The 13,053-nt window shown below is 35.8% G+C and overlaps 1 protein-coding gene across 5 annotated transcripts in view; it reads left to right on the forward strand.

Moving 5' to 3' along the window:
- The window catches only part of LOC110974871 (uncharacterized), a 102,048-nt gene that overhangs the window by 52,802 nt on the left and 36,193 nt on the right, over positions 1–13,053 (forward strand). For all 5 annotated transcript variants that reach the window (XM_022226785.2, XM_022226787.2, XM_022226784.2 and 2 more), the window contains 4 exons: positions 5,606–5,672; positions 11,515–11,592; positions 12,339–12,455; positions 12,685–12,750. In XM_022226785.2, coding sequence (XP_022082477.1) covers positions 5,606–5,672; positions 11,515–11,592; positions 12,339–12,455; positions 12,685–12,750 — 328 coding nt within the window. The remainder of the gene's footprint in view (positions 1–5,605; positions 5,673–11,514; positions 11,593–12,338; positions 12,456–12,684; positions 12,751–13,053) is intronic.

Raw genomic sequence — 13,053 nt, forward strand, 5'->3', positions numbered from 1 at the left:
ATAATTAACTGGCCACTGTGACGGTTATTCGCTCCAATTTGTCTTAGGTCTCTTTTGAAAGAAATGAGTTTCTATTTGGCATAGAACGTGCTGTTAAGTCGTGAAACTTCACTGATTTTATTTTGAGCAATTGTCACCAGTGGCTTTGGTTTGGAGTTAAGGACAACCTGCATGCATAGACCTGTTACACATTTACATGTACATACATGTATGTGTACATGTATGAATTGTTCTTAAAATGTCATCATCAAATGAGACTGTTTGACTAGCAAGGAACGTGTAAATACATGTACATGTATTTGTGAGTTACCATATGCAAAGGCTCTCTGTTATACATGTAAGTACAATGTACGTAGCATTTCATGGGATGAACTTTCATGTTTACAGGTATGTGTAAAATTATAGAATGTCAAAATGTGCTTATGCAATCCAATTTTAAATTGTACAAAATAAACAGTAATGAAATATATTTAAACTTATTGAGTTTGGAGGGATTACATGTACATGTACATGCTAAACTTGGTGAGATCTTGTTAAACTCCCTGGGTCTTAGGGCTTCATCTGAGAGCAGAATGGCTACAAAATATGGTTGAAAAATGGTGCTAAGTGTCATAGAGAGTTGATGGTTCTCCCTCTCAAAAATAGCTGAAAAGCAGACTTTGGAAAATCACTTGGGTGGGGTGTGCTTTTGTCTTATGGGTATATACTTGAAAATTTCATTGGTTAACTCTAGTAGTTTAATTTTTGTTTCAGAACACTCAGGGATGTTGATATGCATGTTATTGGGCTCTGAACAATGCTGATTGCACACTCTGTGGGGCTTGAATTTGTAGTGGACTTGACCCCACTACAGTTGCTGATGTCCTTTCATAGATTTATAATTTGCATTTATGGCAATGAAACTGTGGAGCCTAAGTGAATGACACATGGGAGGTTGCAAGGTACAAACAATTCGTGTACCTTAGGCTGTGTTCAGATTATAGCCCCCCAGCGATACTGAAAGAAGTGCTGCAAACCTTAGAAATGTTTCCCTGTCGTTTTGTTTTTTGATATTTTGTTTCTTGTGTTTTTGCATCAGTAGTGGGCCTTTCATCACTGGTCTCATGATTGAAAGGCCTACTGTAGGTGTGAGCACAAGCACCTATCCTACCTACTTCAGTACCTTCTGTTAGAAAGGTACAGTTCTGAGGTGAAACCATAGCTGTAGCTCTTTAAAAAGTAATACTAATATACTAATATAAGTTACAAGACCTAAATTTTGTGAGGACAGACTTGAAATGTTCTGATGATTATTGACGTGAGTAAATAAAACTTGGGGCGTTTAACTCAGAAAGTCAGATTTAAAGCTACAGTAATTTTTGAACATTCAGATTTCAGGAGAGCTATGAATATTGTCCAAAGACTTCTGAAGTGTAGTGCTCGGCATTTTCCTCAACATTTTACCCAACCAGTTTTTTCTCTTAAATTATTGAGAGCAGGGCCTTGGACTCCTCCCTTTGTGCCGTTGAATTAATAAAGCAGCTAAGGTTGGACCGGATAAAAACCTGAATCGCTCTGTGAAAAAAATTCTATTTTAAAATTAGCTAAAAGAAAGGAGTATCTTACTTAGCAGAGTCCATTTATCAAGCGGCCAATGAGATACTAATTTCACGTATTACCAAGATGACCAAGATTCAAAGATATGGAACCAGCTTTCAAATATGAATGAAGTTTTGATGGTAAAGTCATGTTTGAAACACTCAGGGTCAAGTTCAGCACCTGAATCATGGACTGTATCACCCTATTCCTTTTCCTTCGAGGTTTTACGTAACCAATAGTTGGTCAAAATTGCAGTATTTGCACAGTATATAAACACTGTGATAAAGGAATAAAATGCAAGTTAGATCGTCAAAAATTACTTGAAAATACCATATGTTTTAGCTTGCAATTACATGTATACCTGATAAGTAATATATTTAGATAAATAAACCTTGTACAGCACAGTCCTTATCCGTAGACATGTTTCTGTAGATGGTATGCACTGGGTTTAATTCTCGAGTATTTCCTAAGAGTCTGAAACTCTGAACCTTAAGAGTCTTCTACTGGAAATTTGAATTTTCGAGTCGTTCATTTCGTAAGAATTTTTTAATTTATTCAGTCATTCACGCGTAGTCTGAATTTTTTTGTAGTCATTCTCTCAAAATCTGAACTTTCAAATTATTCATTCAAAGTAGGAATTTTTCAAACCATTCACTTTAAGTTGGATTTTCAAGTCACTCGAGTTTCCTGTCAGTTATTGAAATTTCTAGTCATTCACTCAAAGTCTAATTGTCCAGTCATTCACTTGAATTCTGAATTGTTGGAGTTAGCTAAGTCATTAGCTAAGTTTGAATTTTCAATTTATTCACTCGTAGCCTTATGGCAATTTTAAGTTGTTCACTCTGAGTTTAAATTTGAGGCAGATGCCAATCGTGTGAATGATTTTCCAGGCATTCACTGAGAGTCTCAAGGCATTCAATACATGAAACTCAGCTTGTAAACTGATAATGCCAAACTGGAAACTCAAAACAGTAACAGTTGTTCATACAGTATGTCAATGTTTTCTCATACATTCACTGTTCTTAGTGGGAGAGAAACATCCCATTCTGTTTTGTGTAAAAAGCCATTCATGAAATGTATATTTCATGAGAGCACATCCCCAAGGAAATAGAAATGGTTACAAACATTCTTTTTCCATATAGACCAACAAGTTGCAAGTCGCTTTTCCAAATTCTTGTTTCCCAAAGGTAAAAAAATTTTCAAGAATCAGCTTTCCAAAGCAATCATTCCCCAAGTCTGTTGGAAGACATGATTTCACAAATTAATTTTTAGTGCGCTGACCATTTGGATTGCTATGAAACTTAAAAAACTGGGGCTTGGTTTTGCTTTGAGTAAATGCCTCAAAAATATTGAATGCCTCAAAAATTCCTATTATCATAGGTTTGGCTAGAAGAATGATGTAACATTATGTAATGGTCCTCTTGGCCTGGCAGTAGGTCAGCTGACTCTCTGGCATTATCTGATTAACTCTGGGGCATTGACTCTTTTTCCACACAAAATGTCTGTTTTTCAAAACAAAGTGGTTCCTTTTGCTGAGTAGTGCTGTTTACAAAAAGATAAACCTAACAGAGGAGATAGCATCTGTAACATGTTTAACTTCCAATGTTACATTGTTGTAAGTTCACTTATTTTAAGGCTCATACAAGTTACAGATGGAGCAGTATCAATATGCACATGCATGTGCATGTTTCTTGTAGGAATGTTGTTGAAAAGATGACTTCTATCTTCTCAAACTGAGAGATTTCCTTGATAGTAAGCTAAACTTAGCTTTAGAATACTACCTTAATGTGCACACATACAATGTACATGTATATTGTAGGCAGGCTCATGAATTAGTAGACATTTTACCCACACAAGCCGAAATGTGTGCCCACAGTCCATTACACTCACAGCGCATACAGCACTGTACAGTTTCTATTGCATGTGTTACTTCCGATCAAACCCTGAGTCAACACACAGTCTTTGGCACTCACTTTCAGCCAATTTGCAAACTTGGGTTTTTGATCAGTCGTTTTCGGTCAGAAATCGCTAGATTCCTATTGGGTCAATCCCTTATAGTACGTCATCATTGGAGGGAAGAAGATCTTCTGCATCCTTCAGTTTTAGTGCTTTAAAATGGATCAATGCCTTCAACTCTGTCATGTGCCTGACAGTTTTTAGACCATTAAAAATCACATTTTGAGTTGGCGAATCGTGAAGCACTAAGGTATGTATACAATAGTATTCATTACAGATTTAGAATTAACAACTATAAAAGTCATACAATCAAAGGATTTTTAGCGAAACACCATTCTTTAATGGTAGTTCATGGGATCTTAACAGCATTGAATTGTTGAAGCTGTGGTGTGCACAACAATCCATGGCGTACAGAAGCTCTGGATCACATATTCACGGTCGGGTCAGATGACATGACGTATCACTGTACATTGCAACTAAATTTTAATGACAAGGTCATACTTTTAACAGGATTTTATCATCTAAGAAGGTTCCCTCATAATACCGGTACTGAATAATGCATAGAGTGTAGGTCATATTTGATTGATTTTTTTTTTATTATAATCAGGCAAAAATTGCTTGACTGTGTTGTACTTGTAGTTTCATTGTGTCATTATGATGGGCGATACCATTCAATTGATGGGAGCATTTTGCAATTATTTGTTTCTACGAGCATATTCTGTTCAATCAGTTTTGTAAGATTGCCAAATAAGATGTTTACAAGGCAATTAAATCATTCTTTTATCTACCCTGTAATAATTTTAAATATAGTTTACATGTAAAAATGAAAATGTGGAGAACAAAAACTCTGAACCGAAAGAACTATCCCCGTCTAGAAATACATATTTCAGTAGACATAACATCAACACTAATGAACCGGCATTGACCAGATCGATAGAAAAGTTTGGGCATGGAGACAGAAGCTAGAATGGAGTAAAGGGTTTTGCCATTTGTGTTTTGATTCATTTTCATGTTTTTCATGAGATGTGATGAAGTAATACACTCAGCAAATAATTATATTGAGCAAATATACTTTTAGTATGACATGAAATTATGAATTTCTGGGCTACTTATAAAAGTTTCAAATTGTTTCAACTGTCTTTCTATTCTCATTCCCAGGCCACATGCTGTCACACTCAACTTTGATCAGTAATGCAGCTGGTCAATCTGCAACGTTATTATTATCATTAAAATAATTATGTAAATTGTTCCAATGAAACTTTTTTTCACTTAGCAGTGGTTGCAGTAACTGTTGTTTAGCCATTGTTTCTTCTCTATGTTTACTTGTTAGCTCATTACTTATGCATATTTGATAATAATTCAAAAATATATAGATCTATTTGCATTCTTAACGATCACATTAATTGAGTTCTTTCACATTTAACAAATGATTCATATTAAATGAATGCCTGTTGGTAATTCAATGGAATTTATATTTTATCCATTCTCAGAAAAGTTTCTAATTAATTGTATATGCAAATTTCAAAGTTAATTAAAAACTATTCCCAGGTTCAGTTAACTTTCTCAAAGCCAGATTTTGAAGTCTCATTTAAAATGTCATTCAGGCATCAATTTTTTGACCGTTTTCCACGTCCACATGACAAATTTAAAGGATTTACACCTTCGTGTAATTTGTTAATTATACCAAAGCTTAAACAGACTTTTAGAGTAGTCTGAAAGCATGTGGTACACGTGTAAATGTAAGGGGTAATATTCATTTCAGCAGTGATCTTTTAAGTGCTACACAGCAATAAAGAAAAAAAAGACACCCATTGACCCCTTTGCTCAGAATTTCCCTCATTTTGCAAAACATGTTTGCCCATTACTCGTTTTGAAAGATTCCAAAAGATTTCTTCTTATAAAGATTTACTCTTTTAAATGATGCATATTGCAAGTGACTGTCCTAGTTCGATATCACCTGAAATGCCTATTATTAGTGTGTTTTGCAGTATTGTCGGTACATTGTACTTTGTAGTCAATCATAGTTTCAAATATATTTTAATGTTAAAGATCTGTATTAATCTCCTTTCAGCGCTGGTTGTGGACGCACTGGTACAATGATTTGCATTGATTATGTTCGTGCTTTACTGAAGGCAGGGGTGAGTATAAAGAGTACTGTTTGGACATTCCATTTGTAAAAAATCAGTTTATACACCAAGAAATCCACTAAGCAACTGTTAATGCCTTACTTTAAACATCAGATGTCACTTACAGATTTCTGGGAATAGCTCTTAGACTTCACATCAGATTTCTGAAAATGTAGGAATTTCTTGTTCACTGGGACAGACACTAGGGCACAAAAATGGAAATTTTTATCAAAGTTGATGTGAATATTGCAGGTTATGTCTACATCTGCAACCAATTTTTCTTGTATTGGCTAGCCATCATGCTGAATGATTTTAAGATGCATTTTATCATTTTAGAGTGACAAGAAGAGTCACAACCAACATCGTGAATGACTGAAGGACTCATACCCTTTGCAAAAACTGTGTCTCGATGTCACAAAACATGCTCCAATCTTTGCTGAAAGACATCATCAACAATGAGGACAACAAATGAATTACATCATACACTGTACATGTAGGTCAATTGGGATAATAGTGATGTGTGCTGGATCAGCCCTATCAGCATGGCAAAACACCAACTCACAGGCACTGAATGTGTTTCAACATAATATCAGGTGCCTTTTATCCAGAATATCCTTGCCCTCTTAACTTGCAAATTGGCTGATTATTTTGTTATACTTTTTCCATGTCCTTTATGAACATATGCCCCAGTACTCAGTGCTGAGATTGAGGGTATTGTGAGTTTCATTACTGTTTTACACCAAAGTGATATGGGGTCTTCCTGATGTACATGTAAATATGTAATGTTAGGTGTGCAGTAGGAGTGATTGACAGTACTGTTAAACCAATACTAGGGATTCAAATCAACAGAAGTGCACACAGCATTTTGGGAAGATTGACAGATCTTGAAGATTGATTGATTCTTAATTGAAGATATCGTGCAAGGTTCTAATTCATCGCACAGTGTCCATACTTTCACAAATCAAGAAATCATGCACCTCCTTCTTTCATCATGCTTTCATAAGAAAATAATTTTCTTTTCTAAATCTTCTTCATGTGAAAAACAATTATAAACAAGACTTTCTATGTCAGTTTGCAACAGAGCATAGGGATTAAGTTTTTCATTTCTAAGCTTTGATATTAAAATGTCCTTGCCAGGTTTGCAAAGCCCAATGGCCTATTTCATGAGAAACAGATTTAAATGGTACACCTTTGGTTTTATGTGATTTTTAACCTAATGACATTTCTTCAACTGATGTCAATTTTTGTCTACAACATTTACCTTTAAGTTTCAACCAAATGGGACATGTTCTTCAGGAAATGTAGGGCTTTAAGGATGCACCACTAATGCCACATGACTTGCCACCAGATGATATCATCATCACATGATGTCTATTTTTGTCTTTTGCACTTCAATTTCCAGTTATCTGCCAAATTTCAAGCCAATTGGACACGTGCTACAGGAGATATAGGGCTTTAAAGGATGCACCTTGAGTGCCACCTGACCTGTCATCTGTTGATATCATCATTACATGAAGTCAATTTTCATTTACATGTATATCACTTCCCTCTCTACCTACGTGCTACAATTTATCCTAACTGCACATGTTCTTGAAGAGAAATAGGGCTTTGAAGAGTGCACTTAGTGTCACGTGACTTGTCAGCTGATGACATCTTCGTTTCATCACGTCAATTTCCATCTATAACGCTTCCTTTTCCTGGATATCTACCAAGATTTAACTCAATCGGACATGTACATGTACTATAGGAGATACAAGACTTTAAAAAGTGCAGCTTTAATGTGACGTGACTTTCATCTGGTGTGGTCATCACCATATAAGGTCAATTATTATGTAAAACATTTCCCTCTCTAGTTACATGTATATACATGTACAAGGTTTCAACCCAATTGGGCATATACTTCAGAGATACAGTGCTTTAAAGGATGCATCTTTAATGTCATGTGACATGTCAACAGATGACATCAACATCACATGAGGTCAATTTTTGTTTGTAACACTTCATTTTTTAACTATCTGCAAGGTTTCAACCCACGTGATTGGGTTGAAACCTTACAGATAGTTAAAAAATAACAACTGAACATACTTTTTATCATGAAAAGAGCACAGAATGGGCTTTATTAGGATTTTAAACATTTTGCCTTTGGCGTGCCAGACTAAGCGATCTGCTTTCAGCAGTACGTGCTTGGCAAATTAGATCCAGCATACTGAGTATATGCCCTGTGCACTACCCATGTTATAGGCAGGTGTTGCGTGTCCATGCTCACAGAAGCGTCTTATATGTGTGAACTGGATATTCGCTAACGCAAATATCGTAAAGGGATTTTTGTCGTCAGAGCTTTATCCAGTGAACAACTAGACCAGTTGTGCACTTGGTGCAATTGACTCAAATGTTTAAACTATCACCTAATGGACAATTCACACACCTCTAACACTTGATTTATTACAGAATTTAAAAAAATAAAAGGACTTTTATTGTAACTTCCAGTCTAATGATGCCATCAGCCTCAACTTTCATACATGTACCTGTGTTAAATGGGTAAAAATCATCATCCACACCAATTTACAGGTGATTTCTACAAAATTTGCCATAGACATCAATTCAAAATAAATTTTCAAATTTTCAACCTGTCGCTAGAGGACACTCAAGAATTGTGTGATATCATCGGTAGACATCTTGAAGAATACCGTATCCTAAGAGACTCTATTACCACTTTTAAACAATAAGCCACTGCCTGTTTTTCCCAGTTTCAACTGGAATAAATGGTCATGTGATTTGCCCTAAACGAGATGAAATAATAGCTAAACTTTACTCTAGCACTTGCCACAAACAGAATGCAGGAGGCCATGATGAATTTTATATAGTGCTGTGAGTTGCTGATGGAACAAGTAAAGATTGGCCATCTATCTAAAAAAAAACAGCAACCAAGTGGGCTAACATTTTATGACACAAAGGTGCAGAAGGGTTGGGGGGGACAAAATGCCAGGCAGTTCTAAGGATGTTAAATTTAATGTCAAATCTCTAGCTATAGAATTCATTATATTGGTTTTGGATAGCCAATCCATCACCAGAACCGTATATGTCAAAAAATATGAAGCCTTGCGAGTGCCTCTTTAATGTCAGTTAATTTGAATCATAGTAGGCCTACTTGATACATTGTTGCAGTTGATTTCTATATAATTGATCATTATCCTTGCTAATCAATCCAATCATCACAGTGTTGATGGCAAATTTCAGAAGACCAACTTTCTGATGTACAGTGTATAATACAAAAACAGGAATAAAGAAAAAAACTTACCCTGTGAGACACCAGTATTTGAATAAATCAAACTAGATTGCATATCAGTCATGTTCATACTGTCCTATGAGAGTGATCCGTCAAGTAGTTTAAAATCAAAGACAAAACCAACTTCGGTACTTCACAATGATCAAGCAATTTGTGTATGAGTGTGTGAATAGTTTTAATGTCAGTGAGAAATCAAAGAACATCTCTCTAACCTATTGACCACATCCAAAGTGAGCGTATAACTTCTCCACAAGTAAGAAAGCTTAAACTACAGTTTCCCTGATATGCAAACTGCATAGGGTCTATCAAGCTTGATATAAAACTACTCTTAAACAGTCGTTCACACACTTTCATTGTATTGCTGTCAAGGCCACCTGCCTGAGATCATTCATGCATGTAATACACTAGTACTTGGGGATCGGAGTAATACATGACCACGTCCAAGACAAGTTAAAATACTAATAAAAATTCTTGAGTGCTGACTCAACCATGAATTTAAAAATCTTTGCAGGAATTCCATTAGGTGAAGCAGCCTTGCACTTAATTTTTGAAACTGACAACGCACATTTTGTTAAATCACTGTCAACTCATTTGGTTCAGAATCAGTAGTTTTCAGGCAATTCTGTAATTTCCTCATGAAAAGCACTCCAATCAAATTGTTATTAAATTCATTTAATCAATTCATTCAACAGATGTATCCAGTAATTGTGTATTAAATGTTCTTGGATCCATTTGAATATACACTCATCAGTCTTATTCCCTCCCAAAACTATTTCAAATTATTATGTGTCAGAGACTGTTCACTTTTATTCTTGTATCTTACTTTCTCTGTCTTGATGATGTGCTCTAACTCCTTTTGAATTTTGTCATGTTGTACCTTGTTACCCTGTTCCAAGATCTCCTTATAAATTCCTGCTAATCACATCTTTAACTTCCATGTATGGGTATAAACTGACCTTTAGAATTTTCAAGTTGAAGGAAGGTGTGGTAGTGTTTGATTACAGCATTGTCAGGATGACACCATTTCTCATTAATGCAGAAGCAGACTCCACCGCCAGCTTTTTCTGCATCATGCAAGATCCTATTCCCTCGCAACAATTTAAACCGATCAATGGTCACCTTTCCATTTTAACTGAGTGTAAATACATTGCCACAATCCACCAGCCATGTCATGTTCAAAAGTCAAGCATTGTCTTCAGCTCCGCAGCAGAATATTGAATTGGAGAGTTCATTGGCAATGGCAACCCCAAATTTCAACACAATCCAGATGTCAAGACAAGCAATAACAATATTGAAGGCAAGCAATATTGCTAGTCACAAAAAATTTAAGACTTCCACAGATGATTTCCATGCTGGTTTTAAGATCCACAACATTTTCGAAAGCAAGTAAAACCAGAAAGACATGTGAGATGTGTCACCACAAGCACAGCACCACCACCAAAACAGCTGGTTCCCCATTGCATTCTGTTTTGCTAAGAACAAAGCTGCTGCCCAAGTGCCGCATTTTGAGTCTTGCCACAAGACTGAGGGCAAAAGAAGCATTGAAATTTATATGACCTGTAAAAGGTGCCTGACACGTAACTGGAATAAGCTCTTATTTTGGACCGACATGATTTTTGAAAAGAACTTTGGTCAGTTTGCCTTTTGGGATGTAGAATTTAAAGCTTGTAGAATTGGTAACAAGATGCTAGTGTTTGGTCATATAAGCTGGTTCCCAGTTCCATGTTGTTTTGCTAGGAACAAAGTCACTGCAAGAGATGGAAATGTACATGTATTTTGCATGAATGCTACGTTTGCAAAATTACGTAGAGGATTGTATGCCACACTGGCACCATTAATGCACCAGTAGTCTTGTGAGCTCGATGAGCAAAGGAGATGCACTGCTTAAGCTGAAAGAAAGTACTGTAAAGATTATTTGTGGATGGAATCTTGATGCAACCATGGTAACCCTAAATATTTCTGGCGCGGGTGAAAAATTTTAATGCAATGATATCCAGATTAGAGGTCAAAGGTGACATAAAATTGATACAAACTCGAATGAAGGAGCTGTGTGATTGGGTAATGCTTATATGTCACAAATTCCAACTTTTCCCTGTTGCAATGGTCAAGGGGTTGAAATGATTTGGGGGTCCCCTTGTCTCAAAAGTGCAGTGTTTCCAATTCAAGTGAGCTACAGCAATCTCTTCAAAGTGTGACTGTGGCCCAGCCCTGGGCAGTTGGCCAACTTCAAAAGCTTCTGATGTTCTTTAACGGCTTCAGAGATTTGGAGTAGTGGCTTTTTTATCTACATGTATGTATAAACATATGTTAAAGGGTGTGTCATATTTTTATTTACTTCTGTTCTGATCCAACTTCTCATATTACCTACATGTTGCTGTCAGATTTATGGGCATTTGAATTGTTTTCTAGAATTTTCTGTCAACAACCAAGGGTTTCTTAAAGTTTCTCACAGTTTGGTCAACCTCACTAAATGTGTCATACGCATAGTCATTGTGGTACAAATCTATCTGTGTTTTGAATAAAACAAACTAATTTACCCTTGGTTTTCTCCTCCTGTTTTTCTTTCAGAAAGTAGGGGCTGACTTCTGTCTGTATGACATCATCATGGAGATGAGGAAGCAAAGACCAGCTTTTGTTCAGACAAGGGTAAGATCCCAAAAGCTATGGCCAAGTAAATTTATATCAGATTGGTGCAAGAGTTCAGTCATGCTAACATACATCCCTGTTGTATCAGAACATGTGAATGCCATCAAAACTTTGTTTATGTTGCTGTTACTGTAGAAGATAGGAGTATCCTAATTTTGTTTTGTATGACAGCCCATTTGAATTCAGCAGTATCAGGTTGATGTGTTGAATCCCTTTACCATTTGAAGTTAGTGAAGAAATGTGTAATCAAATTTTAGATCTATACTTTTGTATGTTTGGAATAAAAAGTGTTCTTAGATTTTACAAATGCACATTTAAAATGGAGGACCTGTTGAAATTTGCAAAGTTTTCCTTGTTTGGGTTATTGTTTTTCTTGAAGGATATTAAGTTTTTAGTCTTAAGCTTTTTAAAGTAGTAATTCACACAAACTGCAAACAGCCTTGATCCCAGATATACCTTGGACATTACAATCAAGATATCAGATATCAAGTTAGAAGCTATTTTAGATTTGTACAGTTCTATTTTTATGCAGTTTTGAATTAGGAAATTACTGTCATTCACAATTCCTCATAGAGGTTGCCTGTACTAATTGGTTTTGTGTGCTCTGCCATTTGAAAGTTATTATTTTAGTTAAAGCATTTTGAATTTAAAAGTAACAATTAGTTTTGAAAAATGGTGAAAACGTATCACAGGATACTCTTAGATATAGGTCTTTAAGGAACATGTTTAATTCCTTCTTTTAACAGGATCAGTATGAATTAGTGCACAGAGCAGTGGCCTGGTTGTTCAGAAAGGAACTTGGTTTGGCACCCAACCCTCATGACTTTGACCATTTGTATGAAAATGTTAAATTGCATAATGAGGTTAGTTCATTCTTTGTTTCAAATTTAATTTCAGCCAGTGTAAATCAATTGTTTCAAAGGTATTAAGTCTAAGTGTAACCAAAGATTGATGAAGTGGGGAAAGATTGCTTGTGAATGGGGTCTTGATCCTCTGTGACTGTATTTTTGACAATGATTTTATGACTGTGACCAGATGCCATCATGTCTGAAGAATTCCAGCTGTTTACACTCTTTTTATGTTTATTGTCAGGGACCTAGAATGCCTCCTGGTGCAGGTAATTTAAGTCCAGATATAAAGCCAACACAACAGCTAAAGGTGAGATACATACATGTATGCCTGTGTACATGTACATGCCATCATTTGAAGGTAGAAGTTAGTTTGTGAAACAAAAGATTGCATTAAAATCAAGGTTAATACTCTTCCGTGTTTATTTTACATACACATTGTCATTTGAGTTCACCATAGGATTTAGCACAAACACAATCATCTACTTACAGCTTTCAACTAAGGTCAAAGTCGATACACACAACCCCATTATTGAAAATTAAAAAGTTATCTTTGTTGACTTTGTGCAGAGATTTGACTCCTTCATTTTACAAGTTATTCAACCCTAAAATC

This window comes from Acanthaster planci, linkage group LG04 (assembly GCF_054643075.1).
Source record: "Acanthaster planci isolate LZ-2023a linkage group LG04, COTS_SCS, whole genome shotgun sequence".
Lineage (NCBI taxonomy): Eukaryota > Metazoa > Echinodermata > Asteroidea > Valvatida > Acanthasteridae > Acanthaster > Acanthaster planci.